The 18,554-nt window shown below is 42.1% G+C and overlaps 1 protein-coding gene across 2 annotated transcripts in view; it reads right to left on the minus strand.

Moving 5' to 3' along the window:
* The window catches only part of Neb (nebulin), a 197,974-nt gene that overhangs the window by 42,504 nt on the left and 136,916 nt on the right, over positions 1-18,554 (minus strand). For both annotated transcript variants that reach the window (XM_059260462.1, XM_059260461.1), the window contains 16 exons: positions 18,226-18,330; positions 16,521-16,628; positions 15,821-15,925; positions 15,480-15,584; positions 14,426-14,524; positions 13,911-14,021; positions 12,989-13,093; positions 11,908-12,012; positions 11,363-11,467; positions 8,477-8,581; positions 8,215-8,319; positions 7,331-7,435; positions 5,825-5,929; positions 4,388-4,492; positions 2,248-2,352; positions 1,808-1,915 (listed from right to left, as the gene is read on the minus strand). In XM_059260462.1, coding sequence (XP_059116445.1) covers positions 1,808-1,915; positions 2,248-2,352; positions 4,388-4,492; positions 5,825-5,929; positions 7,331-7,435; positions 8,215-8,319; positions 8,477-8,581; positions 11,363-11,467; positions 11,908-12,012; positions 12,989-13,093; positions 13,911-14,021; positions 14,426-14,524; positions 15,480-15,584; positions 15,821-15,925; positions 16,521-16,628; positions 18,226-18,330 — 1,686 coding nt within the window. The remainder of the gene's footprint in view (positions 1-1,807; positions 1,916-2,247; positions 2,353-4,387; positions 4,493-5,824; positions 5,930-7,330; positions 7,436-8,214; positions 8,320-8,476; positions 8,582-11,362; positions 11,468-11,907; positions 12,013-12,988; positions 13,094-13,910; positions 14,022-14,425; positions 14,525-15,479; positions 15,585-15,820; positions 15,926-16,520; positions 16,629-18,225; positions 18,331-18,554) is intronic.

Genomic DNA, 18,554 nt, shown 5'->3' on the forward strand with positions numbered 1-18,554 from the left:
ATGCCACTTGGGAGGCCAAGGCAGAGGAATCACTGTGAGTTCAAGGCCAGGCTGGGCTAGAAAGTGAGCTTCAGGCCAATCTGAGCTATAGAAAATTAAACATTTAAAAAATAATAAATAGTGAATCTTTTTTTTTTTTTCAAAGAAAATGACAGTGGTTTCCAACTACAAAATCAAAGCAAGTATCTGGCTTGGGTTTGGTTTATATTTTTGAAACAGATCTTGTTATGTAGCCCTGCCTGGCCTTAAACTAGCAACGCTCTTGTCCAGCCTCCCAAACGCTAGCATACCCTACAGCCAAGTATCTCCCGAAATCCAGAGTGTGAGAACCTAAGGACGAGTTCGTTTTCCTCAGGGCAGATGAGGCTGATAGAGTGGTTTGGAAACTTGGGCCATGCTGCTCTTCTATCTTCACACTGGCCTCAGAGAGATCCCTTCCACATGCTGGCCTGCAATGTGGCTTTGCTGTTTGCTCACCCAGAGCTGGTGACCATTGCTTTATCACTTGCCACAGTCTGAATCTAGAATGTCCCCAAAGTCTCATATGCTAACGTCTTGGTCCCCAGGCGCAGGTGTTTCTGAAGGTGGCCTCATCTCCTACAGTGTCTACTGCCACCCACCAGCACTGTCTTCTGGCCATTGTAGCTGGTCTTCAGAGGGGACAGTGAGGCCCCAGCTCCTTTCTCTTCTTCTTTTGTATCTCGGCATGAAGAGGTCAGTAATTTTGCTCTGCTGTACACCTCTGCCGTGGGGTGTGCCTTCACCCAGGCTCAAGGAAAGGGACCAATCAATCATAGAGTGGAAAGGCCCAACCATGAGTCAAAATAAAACTTTCTTTTCCTAAGGGAAATTATCTCGGTGACAGCAAGTGAACACATTTCTTGAATGTGTGTAAAAGATAAGGAGAAAATGATATCTGAGTTCTAGGAATGACTCCTGACTGACCTTGAAGCTTCGGCTCTCTGCCTCCTGGAGCCCAGGGAGCACACTGCTAGAAGCCAGGCCATGTGAAGAAGGTGCACTGAAGGGGCCTTATTTACCCAGAAGCCAAATGACTATCAGCTGTCAGGTGCGAGTGTGGCTCTTTGGGGACTCAGCTTCACGTGGCTGTGCCCATCTCCATCCTAACTGCCATGACTGTCCCAGGGTCACCTTGGTCACCCAGATCAGTTTTCCCTGCACTGTTTCCCAGCAAAAATCACTGATCCTTGGACATTGCTGTTTGCTGCTGCCGTCTGCCTTTGTTTTTGAGACAGGGCCTTACTATGTAGTTCTGGCTGGTGTAGAACTCACAGAGACCTGCCTACCTCTGCCTCTGGAGTGCTGGTGTCAAAGACGTGTGCCACCATGCCCCCGCAGACATTATCTCAAGATGGATATCCTGGCTCTGGTGGAGTTGCCTTTGACCTTTGACCTGACCAATATCCGCATCTCTCTCTGACCCAGACTGCAGGGATCTGCTTTGTCTTGCTGCCCCGGGCTAAGCTCGGTCACTAAGTTCTCTCCAACTGCACTTTGTCCCTCTGGATCTGTCTGCCCTTTTCCTTCACATTGATATGGTTCTCACATACTGGGACTGGGTCGTTAAATTCTTGGCCCAGCTGTGCCCCAGATGTCTGCCTATAGCATTTGGAACAGACCTACTTTGCTGTGTCCAGCCAACTCACAGAATCATAAGGAAAAATGGAGGATTGTTATTTCAGGCCATTAGGTTGCCAAGTGGCTTTTCCACAGTCAGAGCTTATCACCTGGAGTTTGCTACATCATATGGAAAGCCCAAGTCAGCGGGGCTAACAAAGGTACTCACGTCACTGACTTCATCTTTCACTTTGCGGACATGCAGCAGCATGGGCGTGTCGTGGATGGTGGTGTAGCCTCTGGGTCTGGCCTTGTTGTATTCCAGTTTATAAAGTATCTGGAGCAGATGGAAAAGCAGGAAGGTACAACGTTATGTTTCTCCATTTATAATTAAGATACAAAGGAAAGTGAATAGGAAGGAAAGACCATTCTATAAACTCAATAGGTGTTTACAGCTGCTAACTGGGGCCTCTGCTTTTCCACTGGCATGCTCGCTGATTTGAATGACAAGTCTTCAGTGTGAAAGACAGCCCTGTGTGCGGCAGGCATGCAGCACCCTTGCCTCCCTCCCTGAGTGTAGTCTCTCAGACACTTGACAGTCTGCAATGGCCCCTACTTGGGCCAATGTTCCTGACCCCGAGAATGCAGGCGCTCTGCTTCTGTACTTACATCGCTGATTTGCTTGTTGACTTTTGTGGTGCGTAGGTGCTCTGGAGTGTCCACAACTGAGGTGAATTTGTCCTTGGACTTTTCATATTTTTTCCTGTATTTGATCTACATTGTGGAAGAATGGATCTGTTACTTTCAAGAACAAAGGTCTTAAAGAAATCTCGTGAAACACCAGAGTGCGTGCTGGCATCATGGTGGCTTCTGCTTTAAATCCTAACTGGAGATGTTTAATAAAGTTTGTATTTGAGAGCAGTAGTGGAATAGAGTGGACAGATATTTTCCAATCTATTGCTACACACGGAAACAAACAGGCTCTCAGAGGTTAGGAGACTGAGCCCAAGGGCATGCGTAGAGTAAATCTCAGAGGAGGACTAAACCCTTCTCTGGACTGACAAGTACAATTTCACTCAAGCATTCTTTATTGCATCTGCATCCTTCCATGCCCAAGTGAAACAGATGTTCGTTAAGATGAGTGTATAAGATTTTTAAAGTATTTTATATTTATTTACTTATTCTTCTCTCATATAATACATCCCAGCCACAGCCTCCCCTCCCTCCACTCCTCCCATTCTCCCCCACCTCCCCTCTCCCCAAAATCCAAAATGCATTTATTTTTGTAATTTCCAAGTCACCGATTTCTGTTTGTTTTTCATGCACATAGCTGTTTTAAGCTGGACAGATACAGAGAACAGCGGACTTTCATGCACGTGATGCTGGTGATCTATCAAGGCCAAGGACGTTTAGGGTGGGAACGTATCTTCTTTTTTTAATATGTTGATTTGATCAGCAAACTAAAACAACAAAGCAAGGTGATAATACAAAAGATTGGCTAAAGCCTTTTTGGTTTGGGCTCAAAGACTGGCACTTCATTAATGTTCTCACTGGTACTCAACAATGCCACCTTTCCCTTCCAGCCTCTGATGGAAAGGTGGCAGCATGCTCAGCGGACCTTGTGGGATGGCAATATTATCAACATGAAGATGGACCAGGTCCAGAGGCAGCATGGCTAGCCTCAGCTCTCGGAAAGAACACAGTTGCAGCGAGAACTTAGCAACAGTAATTAGATGAAAACATGAAATATCTAGACCTTTAAAGGCTAATCATCTACTAAAACTCTCAGTTTCTAAGGAGACTGTCTATTGAAGCAAACACTAAAAAATATAAGTTCATGTTGTACCAATTTGAAAGGAAAATGTGTGAAGGAGACTCAGCCGATCTGGAGGATTTCTAAGCATTAGCTCTGCACACGATGGCTGCCCAGGACATCAGGCCATCGTCAGATTTCATTTCTAAGGAATGAGTATTCCTATGATTTACCATGAGAAAGCAGCACAGGCAGGGGTCAGGAGAGGAAGCCAAAGAAAGCAGGAAAAGGGATGCACTGAAGGTCTAAACCTGCTTCTTCACACCCTGTTGGACATTACCTGGCTCCACATGTGTGTATTGTAGAGAGCAGTCAACATATCTGGACGCAGAATTTCATTACATCCTTGTTTCAGAAGCATCTTGGCACTAGATTTATATTTCCTCTGTCCATGCAAAGAGCAGGGAAGCACAAAAGAGACTTATGGAGACAGAAAGGACGTGGCTCTATATCCCAGTCACCTCTGAGTGAAGAGATGTAGGCTTAACATGCTTTGTGTACTCACAGAGCTGTGCAGTGAAGACCCTATGTGCTACGCAAGGAGCGTGGCTGAAATATTTATCCTTGACCATCCATAGTCCTTGTGAATGGGGAGGACAAAGGTAGCAACGTGTATGTTACCACCCAGACAGCCTTAAGGGGATGTCATCATCAGAACGGTAAAATATAGTAGGGATTTCTGTCTTTTTGTTTTTACAGCTCAGTTTGTAGTTTGCAGCAGCTGTTTACAAACAGGCTCTGCGGGAGAATAAAATGGGGAGAGAGGTCCCGGCTTCTGTTTCCCCTTCACCACAGCACAAGTGAGGACACAGAGCGTTGACTGGCACACTCAAACAGCTCTCAGGCTCTTTGGGTGGCTAGACAGATATTTAGAAACAGAACAGCCCAATATCATAGGCAGAACCTATGACATCCTTGCAGCAGACAGGACGACACCTTGTGAGAATTCCGAGCACAGTTCTGCCTGGGCTGCGCTGCCAGCCTCAGTCACAGTACCTGGCTGATCTGGTCGCCTGCGGTCTTAGCCAGCAGATGTCTAGGCTCATCGACTACCAGGTGGTATTTATCTTTCCGCTGCTCATAATCAGCTCTGTATTTTTTCTGCTCAAACATCATATTAAATTATAGCAAGAATATGACATCAAGGGTACACAATAATATCTCAATCAAAGCACTCCAGAGAGGTAGAAACCTGTCATATTTAGCACTGAGTCCTTCTGTCTCCAACGACAATGTTTAACTGTTCATACAGGGAGTAAGAAAGACCGGGGAAGATAGATTGCCCGGAGAGAGGCTGGAGCCTGGGAGAGAGCAACCTCTGAAACAAACTAGGGTACCTTATGCCCAAAGGTCTCCATCTTTTCATATGACACATTATTAACATCAGGCTTTATGACATCTTACATTATATTTAAAATGAGGTGCTGATAATCTATGAGTTTAACATATAAGGGAGTGAATTCAAAAGAATTCTAAAGTATAACTAACACTATACAAAAGTATCACTAACTATACTAACCCAAAAGTATAACTAAGTACAAGTACTCAAGCACAGTTGCCATCATTCTGTAGTACTAATTTACTTGATGATTTAAAAGACCTGGAAATTCTTTATGAAACAGAAAAACAACATATATCAAGACTGCCCTAGGAAGTTGCTGATGGTACTTTTTCAGAGTTGTCCAGCCTAGAAATGTGTTGAAATGAAAAAAATTAAACAAAAATAATTGAAATCAAAGATCATTCATGTAAATGTACCACTGGCTACATTCTTATTATTAGCTCTTTTACTAATTTTCTAACATGTTTGAACTTATGCAAATCCATGGATTATCTGAAAGCAGAAAAGTAAAATTTTTGTTATGAAAACATCCAAACATTTTAATATTCCCCAAATAAAACTCACAGCTTGCTTATTTCAACTTGCTAAAATTATACTCAAATTACATCACTGCAAAATGGCTATAGGGAAGAATGAGTGGCATGTAAAGGGGGGTGTAAATAGTACTCCTGTGCGTTCAGTTCTATGGGAGCAACAATAATACATTGCAATGTGTGATTCTCACAACTATTCCCATTGCGGAGGTCAAGGGTTCTAACCACTTCCATTTGGGTGCCTTTGTGGGACTACTGAATCAACCTGGAACTTCTGAGTCTCCCAGCTCTGCACAGTTTAAAGGCGTTTAGTTGATAGTCCACAAAGCCCTCCCTCCTTTCTCTGGCACCACGGGGCTGTGCTGAGAGGCGAAGCTAGTCATAGGCCTAGTCAGGGTTTTAGCAGAACCTACCAGATAGTGACATTTTATAGTCTTATAGGGAGTGAACATTTAGGACAGATTTCCTGTCATGCTATATATTAGATTTTAATGAAATAGCCCTGAAGATTTCTCAAGAGAACTGAATAGGCTTCTTAATCCACTTAGCAGTACGTACCTCATTCATCAATTGAGTTGCATACTTGAAATGCCTGTTAATTGGACAGTCAGCAACATACTTGAAATTTGACTTTGTTCTTTCAAATACTTCTTTATACTTATACTGGGGGAAAAGAACATAATTATTTGATTGTATATCCAATCTTAAGGATGAGTAATGATCTTTATCTTATAATATAATGATGTATTCATAGAGCTAATAGGTCTTTATGGAGTTTTTTCTTACCTCCTGAGGTAGAATTCTAAAGTATTAAAAAAATTTCTAAATTAAAAAGTAGAAGGTACTGACATCTTGAAAATAGTCCAAAATAGACAGTATAAACCACCCATTAGACCAGTGGTTCTCAACCTTCCCGATGCTGCGACCCTTTAATACAGCTCCTCATGCTGTGGTGACCCCAACCATAAAATTATTTTTGTTGCCGCTTCATAACTGTAAGTTTGCTAGTGTTATGAATCACAATATAAATATCTGTGTTTTTCTATGGTCTTAGGTGACCACGGTGAAAGGGTCATTTGACCCCCAAAGGTGTCACAACTCACAGGTTCAGAACCACTGCATGGGATGGTTACCAAATACAAATTCAATGCTGAGCAAAGATCTAAAGCCTTTCTTCTCTATTTTGGTATATTATGATGATGTACTTTAACGTATTTTGATGTGCCACATGAAAGCAGTTTTTAGTCCATTAGGTAGACTATAGTTTTCTGGCAACTAATCAGATAATTACAATCTTATAGAGCAAGGTTGAGTGGTGACTTAGTTACCCTGCGATCTGTTTTTAAACAGTTCTACAAATTAAGAATAGCTTTAACAATTTTAAATAATTACAACAGAGAAAATAGGTATTATTGTAAATGTGACCCCCCCAAGTCTATTTTAAAATATCTACTGTCTGGCATGTATCAGAAGTTGGCTGATTCTTATTTTATATTAAAAGCAAACTCAACTGCTGTACTTCGTAAATAGGAAAATGAGGCTCTAAAAACCTGATTTATATCATGTATCACATTGTTTATAGGCTAAAATAACCACATTTGAGTTGGGTGAATCATCCACATACATTAATGAGAGGGAACTCAGGAATAGTGATGAGTAGTTGTACTAGATAATTTTTCATCAAATTCAAATAAACTACAATTAATGAGGTCATCACTAAAGAAATCTCTAGCCAGACATGATTGTATATTCCTTTAATACTAGCACTTGGAGAGGCAGAGGCAACCAGAACTCTGTTAGTTCAAGGCCAATCTAATCTACACATAATGAGTTCTAGGCCAGTCCTGCTACATAGTAAGACCCTGTCAAAAAACAAAACAAAACAAAATTGAAAATCTCTAAAGAGAGTGAAGAGTTCAGCATGGGGTTTAGTTTCAGGGTCTAGAAGTAAGGACAGGGATGAAGCTACAAAAGGCTGGTTCCCCAATCTTCTTCTCTGTGGGCTGGGTTTACAGTTAACGGATGAAGCCGTTCTCCTTGAGAAGACAGAGAAGACAGGCATACCTTGCTGTAGAGAGTCTTGTTCTGTCCAGCTAGTGTCAAGTCAGGAGTGTCATAGGCATAGCAACCAATGCCTTTGAGCCAGGTCAAATCTTCTTTATATTTTACCTGACAGAAGAGGAATACCCAAGAGTTTTAATAATTCATCTCCAAGTAGTTTTAGGTTAGGAGCCATCTAAGTGAACAAATTGGAAACTCTGATCCCCAAGGTATGTCAACTAATGAAGATTTAAAAGAGTCTATATTATTTAAATAAATTTTTAGAATTCTTGATTTCTTGTGATTTATGATATTTAGAAATTTTCACTTTTACTATTAATTCAAATCAACTGTAACCACTGTATCTTTCTATAGGGAATATCATGGGCTTGGCAGCTGCACTTTCACACAGACAGGTGAAACCTCTCTCTAAATGGGCACTGCTTTCTCTCACAACCTCTTCAAAGGATCCCAGCTAGGCGTGAACTATATTGCTTTGAGTCCTAGAGGAAAACGGAGGGTCACAAACTTGAATGTACTTTTTCCTCTTCTAAGCTCAGACTTACTCACTTAGTAATTGAATTTTATGACTTGAATAACCACACACAAGATCTAAAATCTATGGAAGTGGGTGGATGGCTCAGTAGGTAAAGGTACATGCCACTAAGTTTGATCTTCAGAAGCTTAACGGTAGAGTGAGAGAACCAAATCCCACAAGCTGTTCTTTGACCACAACACAGTCACCATATCTCATGCACCGTGGCATGTGATACCTACTCCCCACCCCTGAAAAAAATGGGATTGTCGTCTAGACCAGTGTTTCACCAGTTTTTATGCTATGCAATGGTTGACCTCACAGCTCACGTGGGAATATGAGTTTCTATGTGAAAAGTGAAGGTGATACTCACGTCACTGACGGCATCTGTGACTGCCCGGTGGTGGAAGTGTTCAGGCCGATCAGGAATGGAGCTCCAGATTCCCAGCTGGTTCATGTAGTTCTCCTTGTATTTCACCTGTTGTAAAAAAATGTAAAGGCAGCTATAAAGGCAGCTCAAAGTTAATGTAAAGCACATCTCTCTGGAGTTTTCAGAAAAGGGAGACTGCTTTTAGAAAAAAAAAATGGTGGTAGGTTACAGAGCTCATTTGAAGTAGTCCTATCCAGGGACATACTTTACTGATGTCGTCTGTGACTTTGCGATGATACACAATGTCCAGGGCGTCCTTCACGGTGTGATATTTCCCTTTAGTCTTTTGAAATGTCTCTTTGTAGCGAAGCTGTTAAGAGAGAATACAACACCGATCATGAAGATTGAATTCAAATTGAATTCAGTTCTGCTACGCTCTAACTCTCTTGAGTTTCTCTCTTAGATTTTCCCCATGAATCAATTTAGGGAAAAGTTTGAAAGGTCATTCCAGATGTTGGAAGAGAAAAAGACACAAAGGAAAACTTCATAATCCAAAAAATATATGGATTGATAAAATAATAATGAGCGGATCATGGTTCATTGGTTGCGGCAAATGTCTGACAGTAGTCGTTAGTGATGGGGAAACCATGTGGGCCATGTCAGAATTCTCTGTACGTATGCTCTTTGCTGTTTTTCTTTCAGTCTAATACTACTTAACATAAGAAAGAAATGTATGTAAATGTTAAAGAATTCTATTTTGGGGGAAAGATGAAAACAACAAAGACCACAGCCTTGCTAAGACATACTAATGTACATGGGTGGGGGAGAGATTCGGCTCCCACCTCCAGCTGTTAAAAATGACTTCTGCACTAGGCAATCTTGAAATTTCATTTGATTATGACTGTTGTCTTTGTAGCATGATCACTCTACCCGTTACATCTACGTAAGACACATGCTTCTCTGTCTGCTTTCAACCCTGGGCAGGTATTCTCTTTTTGGATAACAGACCAAGCGCATAGTGAAAGACATCTTTTCTGAAATACTTTGTACTTTACATGGGTGATGTTAGAAAATTACTTGTGGGGTCAGCCATGGCTGATACATTAAAAATTAACACCAGATAAGACCCTTGTTGCACGGGATGATTTTAAAGATTAAGGAATTGGTGCTGTTTTAAAGGTAAAGAATTTGAAAATTGGCATAGGGGAAGCTCTGGGACATAGTCAGACCCTGGGAGTGATTTCAGTGTGTGGCCACCCCCATACAAAGAAAATTAAATTTGACACAAATTAATATTGAGCAGTATTGGTCAGAGTGGCTCCAACAGACACTCCTAGTACTCTGGAGGGACTGTTGTGAGTTTGAGGCCAACCTGGGCTACACAGTGAATGGTAGGCCACCCTCAGTTACAAAGTAAAAGCCTATCTCCAAAACAAAACAAAACAAAATGGGGGCCAGGTGGTGGTGGCGCATGCCTTTAATCCCAGCACTCGGGAGGCAGAGGCAGGCAGATCTCTGTGAGTTCGAGGCCAGCCTGGGCTACAGAGTGAGTTCCAGGAAAGGTGTCAAAGCTACACAGAGAAACTCTGTCTCGAAAAAACAAAAAAATAAAAAACAAAAACAATCTCCCCCCCAAAAAAACCAAAACAAAACAAAAAATGGGGAAAATTCAGCAGTAACCTTGAATGATAAAGACAGGGGATGTCACACAAAGGCTGAAATGGTCCTGAGGGACAGATTTTGAGGAGAGTCTATGGTTTTCTCATCTTGTATTTTAGGTGTGTGGTGATATATTGTGTACCCTAATGAACTTGCCTGAGGATCAGAGGACAGAGCCAGCCACTAGATTAAACATAGAGGTCAGGCAGTGACGGCACACACCTTTAATCCCAGCACTTGAGATCTCGTGCCTTTGCTTGGGAAGCATACACACCTTTAATCCCAGGAAGTAATATGGCAGGGCAGAGAAAGGTATATAAGGCATGAGGAAACAGGAACTCACTCTTTATAGGCTGAGGACTTTGTAGAGGTAATAACCAGTGGCTGAGTGTTCTGCTTCTCTGATCTTTCAGCTTTCATCCTGATATCTGGCTCTGGGATTTTTATTAAAAGACTAACTAGATTTGAACAACATAAGTGCTAACTAGAATTGTCTCTTTGCTACTAATTACCTTATGTGGCCATGAACTCCAGAGTTATACTGTGGACATGTGGTACTAGCTGGGGCTTTTGGCTGAGTGTAAATCTTAAGTTGTCCAAGCCACTAAGGGGTATTAGATATAGCAAATCTGCAGTTGAGTTCTAAGACACAAAGCCAGGAGGAGCTGGCCACCTCCCTCAAGTGGACAAGGTATACTTGTTACCAGTTAAAGGCAGACTTGTCCCTGAACAGGTGATGTGGACAATGAAAGTCACTCTCTGATTCTAGCTTCTGTGTTCACATGTCCTGGCACTTATACACTATATTAGGTAATTAAGAGACAGAAGAGGGCCGGGTGGTGGTGGCGCACGCCTTTAATCCCAGCACTAGGAAGGCAGAGCCAGGCGGATCTCTGTGAGTTCGAGGCCAGCCTGGGCTACCAAGTGAGTTCCAGGAAAGGCGCAAAGCTACACAGAGAAACCCTGTCTCAAAAAAACCAAAAAAAAAAAAAAAAAAAAAAAAAAAAAAAAAGAGACAGAAGAGAACACTTTCTAAGCTTTGACAAGTTGTGTAATAGACACATTATTCACATTTTCTTGTGTAGTCTTACTTCATTACCACATTTCTCATCCCATTTCACATATAAGAAAAATTAGACAAATTATATAGAATTGAAGAGCAGGCAACTGAGTTGAATATATGTTTGTCTGCATCTAAGACCATGATTTTATGTCTAAGTAAATTAATTATCAGGTATCTCTAGGATGCCACCCAAGGACTACAAAGAAGGGTCATATTGTTGCCCAGGAGATAACGAATAGCTTACAACACTCAACACAGTTCTTAGCTACTTGGCTAAGAACTTGGTACTGTGTGAGTGTGTGTTCTTTCCTGATCCATGCTGTGGGCAATGGCTTTGAGCTATGGCTGTGACAGAACAGTTTGTGTTGCTTAGATCACCACAGCTGTCCCTGTCACAGCAGGAGAAAGAAAGAGAGAAGGGATGCTCACATCACTGGCATTCCAGTAAGCCCTCTTGGCTCTGATGAGGATCGGCGTATCTGCAACTGGTGTATACTTGTCCTTCATCTTCTCATATTGAATCTTGTACTTTTTCTAAGGTATAAAAATAGAACAGAAAGACAAATAAGTTCCAATTTTATTATAATTACTGGTGTGTGTGTGTGTGTGTGTGTGTGTGTGTGTGTGTGTGTGTGTGACATGCATGGAGGTTTGAGGATAACTTTGTGGAGTTGGTTCTCTATCCAGTTTCATGTGGGTTCTGGACATTGAACTCAGGCTGTTTGTACTGCAAGTGCTTTACCTGCAGAGCTATGGGACTAGCCCAAGTTTGTGTTTTAACCCTCCCCAGTTTACACCCAAATCACAGATCTGAGGGAAAGGCACAGCATATCTCATTCTTAGAGTACAGCTTCTGTATGTGAGTGATGCTGAGCACACTTTGTAGTGATAAAATTCCCCTCAGAAATAGCAGGTGAAGGCTTTGGAAGCATTTCTTAGCAAACGGGTACACTGGTGTGGAATCCCCATCTTACCTCGCTGACCATGTCCTTCACATCTTTAGCGTGTTGCAAAGCCGTGGTCTGGTTTCCAGCATGGTGATGGGGTCTCTCTTTAGTGGCAAGCTCAACATAGAGATACTAGGTAATAAGAGAACAGGGAAGGGTCAGAGATGAAGCTTCATCTGTCCTCTTAATTTTGAGTCTTTATTTATGTGTGTTTGGTTGCTTGAGGTTGTTGTTGGGGTATGTGTTTGTGAATGTTTCTCTGTATGTGACATTTGAAAACACACATCCACAAATCAGTTGACTAACAGTCCTTCTGTTGGGTATGGTCCAGTATAAAGCCATGTGATAAAGAATGCTGAGAGAAAACTAGGAGGATTCTGAAAGATTGATCCTTCAGCATGCTTTCTGCCTAGCTTTGCCTGCATGTGTGACATAGAGTTTCATTTGTCTGTGGATAACAGACACATTCTCCAAGTGATCAAACAATCACTACTTACTGCTGTGGGATGTTCTGTATGGCAAATGTGTTGCTCTGATTGGTTAGTAAATAAAACACTGATTGGCCAGTAGTCAGGCAGGAGGAAGTATAGGCGGGACAAGGAGGAGAATAATTCTGGTAAGTGGAAGGCTGAGAGAGAGACACTGCCAGCTGGTAAGCCACGAGCCACATGGCAAGGTATAGATTTATAGAAATGGATTAATTTAAGATATAAGAACAGTTAGCAAGAAGCCTGCCACGGCCATACAGTTTGTAAGCAATATAAGTCTCTGTGTTTACTTGGTTGGGTCTGAGCGGCTGTGGGACTGGCGGGTGGTAGAGATTTGTCCTGACTGGGCCAGGCAGGAAAACTCTAGCTACAATTTACTACTTAGAGCCCATGACTAATCATTGAGGACAAAATTAGACAGCCCTTAGCAAAGACGACATGACATCCTTTGCCTGTGAATACGTGAGTGTAATTATGATGGTTCTGAAGAAAACTGCAATGTTAGTATACACAGGCTACACCAAAGACAACCAAATATGTCAGCTACCAGCCCAGGAAGGGCAAGTAGACATCACTGCCGCATGGTAGGTTAATCAACTTTCATTAACAGCAGGCTGTACCTGACTCTGAAGCTTCTGTCCTCGCTTGGCTCTTAGGAGGTCAGGAGTATCAGGAACTGACGTGAAGATGGATTTCTGCTTCTTGCCTGCAGCTCTGTACACCAGCTAGATGCAAAACAAGTCATCACTGTCATGTCTGCTTTGCTGTCACAGCCAGTGCCTGTAGCTGCCCCGACTGCTTACTCATGGGTAAGGCAGGCGACGTACTACTACTACTGCACCAGGCTAAATCCTTCTAAACCAGTGGTTCTCAACCTTCCGAATGCTTCAACCCTTTAATACAGTTCCTCATGTTGTGGTGACCCCCAACCATAAAATTATTTTCATTGCTGCCTCATAACTGTAATTTTGCTGCTCTTATGAATTGTAATGTAAATATCTGTGTTTTCCAATGGTCTTAGGTGACCCTTATGAAAGGGTCATTCGACCCCTAAGTTAAGAACCACTGATCTAACCTGATGGCTTATGATTATTTGTCTCCAGAACCTTGCTTCCCTCATCCCCACTGCATCAACACAGCAGATGTTATCAAGCCTTCCAAGAGTCAATTATCCTGCTGCTAGAGTCTTGGTCCCACACTCAAGACAGAAAAACTTGAGTTAACTTCAGTTTGCAGACAATTGTTGAGGACAAAGACCGTCTACACTATGAAATCATGCCAACTCTTTCCTTGCCTTAGTTGTGAAGGGCAAATATTAATGCCTTTTCTACAAAAAGAGAAAATAAATAAATAAATTGAGCCAACGGGAGGTCAACTGATTTACAGAGACATTGGGCCACTCTACAGTCACGGGCAGAAGGGACATCTTTTCCTGTCGTCATTGAATATCAACCATCATAGACAAGAACTAAGACTCTTCTGAGTAGCTCAGTCCAGCTGGCCTGTTTACCTCTCAGGTAGTGACAGGTGATGCATCCTCACCTCACTCAGATGGGTCTTCAGCTCCTGTACTTTTCTGTATTCTGGGGTGTCAAGCACCACCTTGTACTTGTCCCGCATCTTCCTGGCATTATCAGTGTACAGGTAATTTGACTTAGAAGAAGAAAACCAGAAACACAAATTGATTAGTTATTTAAGGGACTGTATGTCATGTCTTTCAAATGGCTGGCATATGCAAACTGAGCAGGCTGTGAATGTGTCCTGGGATACTAAGAATCCCAATTATGTCCACCCTCTGTCCCCCCACTCGATCCCCCACCTTAGTCTTCCTAGACAAGAACAAAAACAACTATCAAATAACTAAGCTCATTACCTTTATGAATCAGGCATGGATCACCATAAGTAAATCATGACCTACTTAAGTGGATTGACGGCAAACTTCTCTTAAAAGTAGATGTAGGCTAAGATTCTGTCTGCTCTTCCTTCCACTGGAAACTAGCAATGGATTGCATGATAGTTGTGTGGGGAAGCTGTCTACTGTGAAGGTGTGTCCTCACCCAGAGTTTCCTTAGGTGCCGGGAGCGGACCATGTCAGGAGTGTCATACAGGAAGCAGCCAAGTCCCTTCAAGATCTGCAAGTCCTCTTTGTATTTAATCTGTGGGGCAAACATAGATAGCTGGTTGTGAGTCAATGTAAATACAGGACAAAAACACAGGACAGCCACACTTCTTTATCAGTAGCTCTCCTTGTCACGGTTTTGCTTTCTGTGGTTTCTGTTTTCTGTAATGAAAAAATATGAAATGGAATATTCCAGAAAAAAGCAGTTTTTACATTTTAAATATTTTTTAATCTTAGCATATTGTTATGTTAATTCTGCTGTATTATTAGTTGCTAAGCTTAATGTCTTGTGCCTGATTCACAAATTAAACTTTACCCTGAGTATGTATTAATGACAGTATAGTCATGGTTTGGTACTGTCCATGGTCTAATGCATCCATTGCAGAGGGGGGGGGATGTCTATGGAAGGTATCCTCCACAAATAAGGGGGAGCACTGTAGTTTTCATCTTGACTCAACTTGTGTACCTTATGATCTTACTTATGGCCTGCATTCAAACCATAGTTAAGTCTCTAACCCTGAGCTGAGGGGAGGGCACTAGCATTGTGTTAGCCTGTCAAGGGAAAAACTCACACAGTTAGGGGTTGGCCCACCAGGGAAAGGAGATATCCAAGGAATTCTTCTTCTTCTTTTAATGGCAGTAGGAAGATGCTAAGAGGGAGTGCCACCAGGACCAGGAGGAGATAGAAACCTAATATGACCTGGGAGGCAGGGCACTTGCATGGTAGGAATTGGTGAAGATCTTATGCTGATGTAGAATGGTGATCACTGAGTGAGCAAGCATGGTGGCATCCCTGTTCCTCTACTGGTTTTCTCATGACTTTTCTTGTGGCTAGAGTAGGAGTTCCCTCACAATTTTACCTCCAAACTGTACATTCAGTTAAGAAATAAGCAATGGAAAAGGCTCTTCGAAGCCATCTGAGTATCTTAAATGCTGAAAGCAAGGCTACTTCTTGATAGGACTACTTGAGAAAAAGCCTACAAGATGCTTACGTCACTGGTGATGTCTCCGACGTAGCGACAGTGCAACACTTGGGGTGTGTATGGCAGCGAGATCATGTGGCCCTGCATCTTGAAGAAGTCTGATTTGTAGATCAACTAAAGGAAGAAAAGAAATAACAGAATCTCACAATAGAAAGCAAATCGCCAGCATTTCTCCCTGGGTGATGGCCTGTCTGTTCCCCAGTATTCTTCCTGGGTGATGGCCTTTCTGGTCCCCAGTATTCTCCCTGGGTGATGGCCTGTCTGCTCCCCAGTATTCTTCCTGGGTGATGGCCTGTCTGCTCCCCAGTATTCTCCCTGGGTGATGGCCTTTCTGCTCTCATCGTTCTCACCTCACTGACAGCTTCTTGTGTCTTCTTGACTTGGCGGATTTCGGGTGTGTCTGGAGTTGTGTGTATCTTGTCTTTTAGTTTATGGTACAATTCTCGATACAGTCTCTGCAGCAAAGGAGAAACCATGCTAGGTGTTTAGGGCAGGAACACAAGGGCATCTACTGACTGACAAACAATTGAATACTTTACACAAAGAACCAAGAGAGGAAATTCTGGGACTATAAAATGATTTAAGGTTAGAATAAGAGAAAATGCTTATTTCATTTTGGTGAAGAATTCTACGTGCAAAGTGGTCGACATTCCATGAAATGGTTGCTTGGTAGGGCAGATGTACAAATACAGCTGACAGAAATCAGTCAGGGTTGTAAGTCAGACAAAAATATAATCTAATGGAAGATTTAGCACAAATATCAAAACAAATTATTTCTCTAGAAAAAAAATTCATCATAGTCTATGGAACCAAGTCTGTATGACAAGGAACACAAATATCAAAACAAATTATCTCTTTAAAAAAAAGATTTCATTATAGTCTATGGAACCAAGTCTCTATGACGAGGGACACAAGAATCAAAATAGAGTCTTCATACTGTCTTCTAGTCTGTAAGCTTACAGGTGAAACACAAGAAATTCTTAGTGCATTTCAAATAAAGACATGATTTTGAACTCAGTATTTTTCCCAGAGAATGAGTGTTCACGATACCTCACTCGTAACGTTGTTGACTCTCCGGACATGGACAAACGGGACATCCTTGGGTCCGAGTGTGTACCCATTTGCCTTGATGTGTTCATAGGCTTCTTTGTATTTGAACTGAGAAAACAAAATCAGACTGAGATCAGAGACGGCTACACAAAGAATTGTTCTGTGTTTCTCAATTAGAAAAGAGATTGTGCCTTGATTTAAAATTCATTCTCTAAGCATCAAGAGTAAGAACTAGTCATAATTTAAATAAAAGTGACATAAAGTAGATGTTATTTCTTTATCATTCCTGTGTGTGTATGTGCATGATGTGTGCCTGTGGGTACAGGTACATGCGGATGGCATGCATGTGGAGGTCAGAGGGCCACTTTCTGGAATCTGTTCCCTCCTTCCACCTTGGGCTTTGGAGGTCAAATCTGGTGTCAGGTTTGCATGGCAAACTTTTTACCCTCTGAGCTATCTCACTGGTCTCAGTGACACAATTTTAATGTTGTCTTAAGCTTTGAAAGTTATTAGTTGAATGATAAAAACATGTCTGAAAAGGTTAAAAAAATTTCCTTTACCAGGTGAAATCTATTTGTAGGAAGTGAGGCAAAATGCAAGAAAAATTTATTATTTTAGTCTCAAAGAGGCCTAAAAATTGGGAAATATAAAACAGAGCAAGATGATAATTTTAATATTGATATTGATGAATGACCTATAGATTGATCTATAAAACTATCAGGTTTGATTCTTAAATCTGTTAATGTCTGCTTTGGAAGTGGATTATTGGGCCATGTTGGCACTGTGTCATCACCATGGTTGAATTCAGGACTCTGAAGATGAGCATCAATGAGAGAGAGAGAGAGAGAGAGAGAGAGAGAGAGAGAGAGAGAGAGAGAGAGAGAGAGATATGAGTCTTGGTCTCCAGCCAATGTGGCTCATGGTACAACTTTTCTAAGAATTGCCCCTGGAGTACATGTCTCAGGTCCTATGCTGGCACTTACGAAACCCAGGAAAGGGAAGTGCCAGAGCTAACCTGTGGCAAGTTACAAGTAGTGGAGTCTAGATAGCCCTCGGCTGCCCATGAATTAGCACAGAGTTAAAAAAACAAGGTAAGTGTCAGGGTTACTAGCTTGGTAAGAAGTCTTGGGGCTGGACAGATGGCATGGGGCTGGACAGATGGCTCAGTAGTTAAGAGCACTGATTGCTCTTCCAGAGGACCTGGGTTCAATTCCCAGCACCCACATGGCAGTTCACAACTGTCCAGTTCCCGGGAACCCAACACCCATGGCAAAACACCAATACACATAAAATAAAAATAAGTAAATTAAAAAAAAAAGTCGTCTCAAAGGGACACACAGTGACGTCTCCTACGTTTACACCCACAGCACACAGCACACATTGAAACTGCATTTACAGTAAATGACATGGGGAGAGCTTGGGATGCTTCTAGTCTAGGGCCAGCTGGAACAGAGGCATCTTGACAGCCCTGAACACCGAGCCAAGGTGCCCATGAGATCCTGTTGTAACCCACTGTCCTCGGCAGGCACTACCGAACTGTAGGGGCACCAGTGCCCTCATATTCCCAGTGCCCATCTGTCTGCTCCTGCCCTTTCCATCCTCATGTTGATCATTCTGGGCATAATTTGAGCATGAAGATAGATTACTAATATTAGTTAGATTATAGATTACTAATATCGACCCCAACAGAATGAAGAATACTCACATAGCTGCTCATGTAGCGGGTGTCCTTGGTGTGATTGAAATGTGGAGTATCAACTGGCAGTCTGTACCCAGTGGGCAGGTAGCGCAGGCCTTTCTTGTACAAATTCTGCCCAAATTAAAAACAGCAAGTAAAATGTCTTCTAGCATCAAACAACATCTAGTTAAACATATCACATGCAGTTTGTGAGATTTTTGGTCAGAGAGTTTCTCTGAATTGATTTCAAGAACTTCAGTTGTAAGTGTCATGAATCCAGTCAGGACTTGTAGGGGCTGGTACTGTCACCTCTATGGGACTTCCTAGGAGACATGCCTCTAGGCATATCTGTGAGG

The sequence above is a fragment of the Peromyscus eremicus genome, chromosome 4 (assembly GCF_949786415.1).
Source record: "Peromyscus eremicus chromosome 4, PerEre_H2_v1, whole genome shotgun sequence".
Classification (NCBI taxonomy): domain Eukaryota; kingdom Metazoa; phylum Chordata; class Mammalia; order Rodentia; family Cricetidae; genus Peromyscus; species Peromyscus eremicus.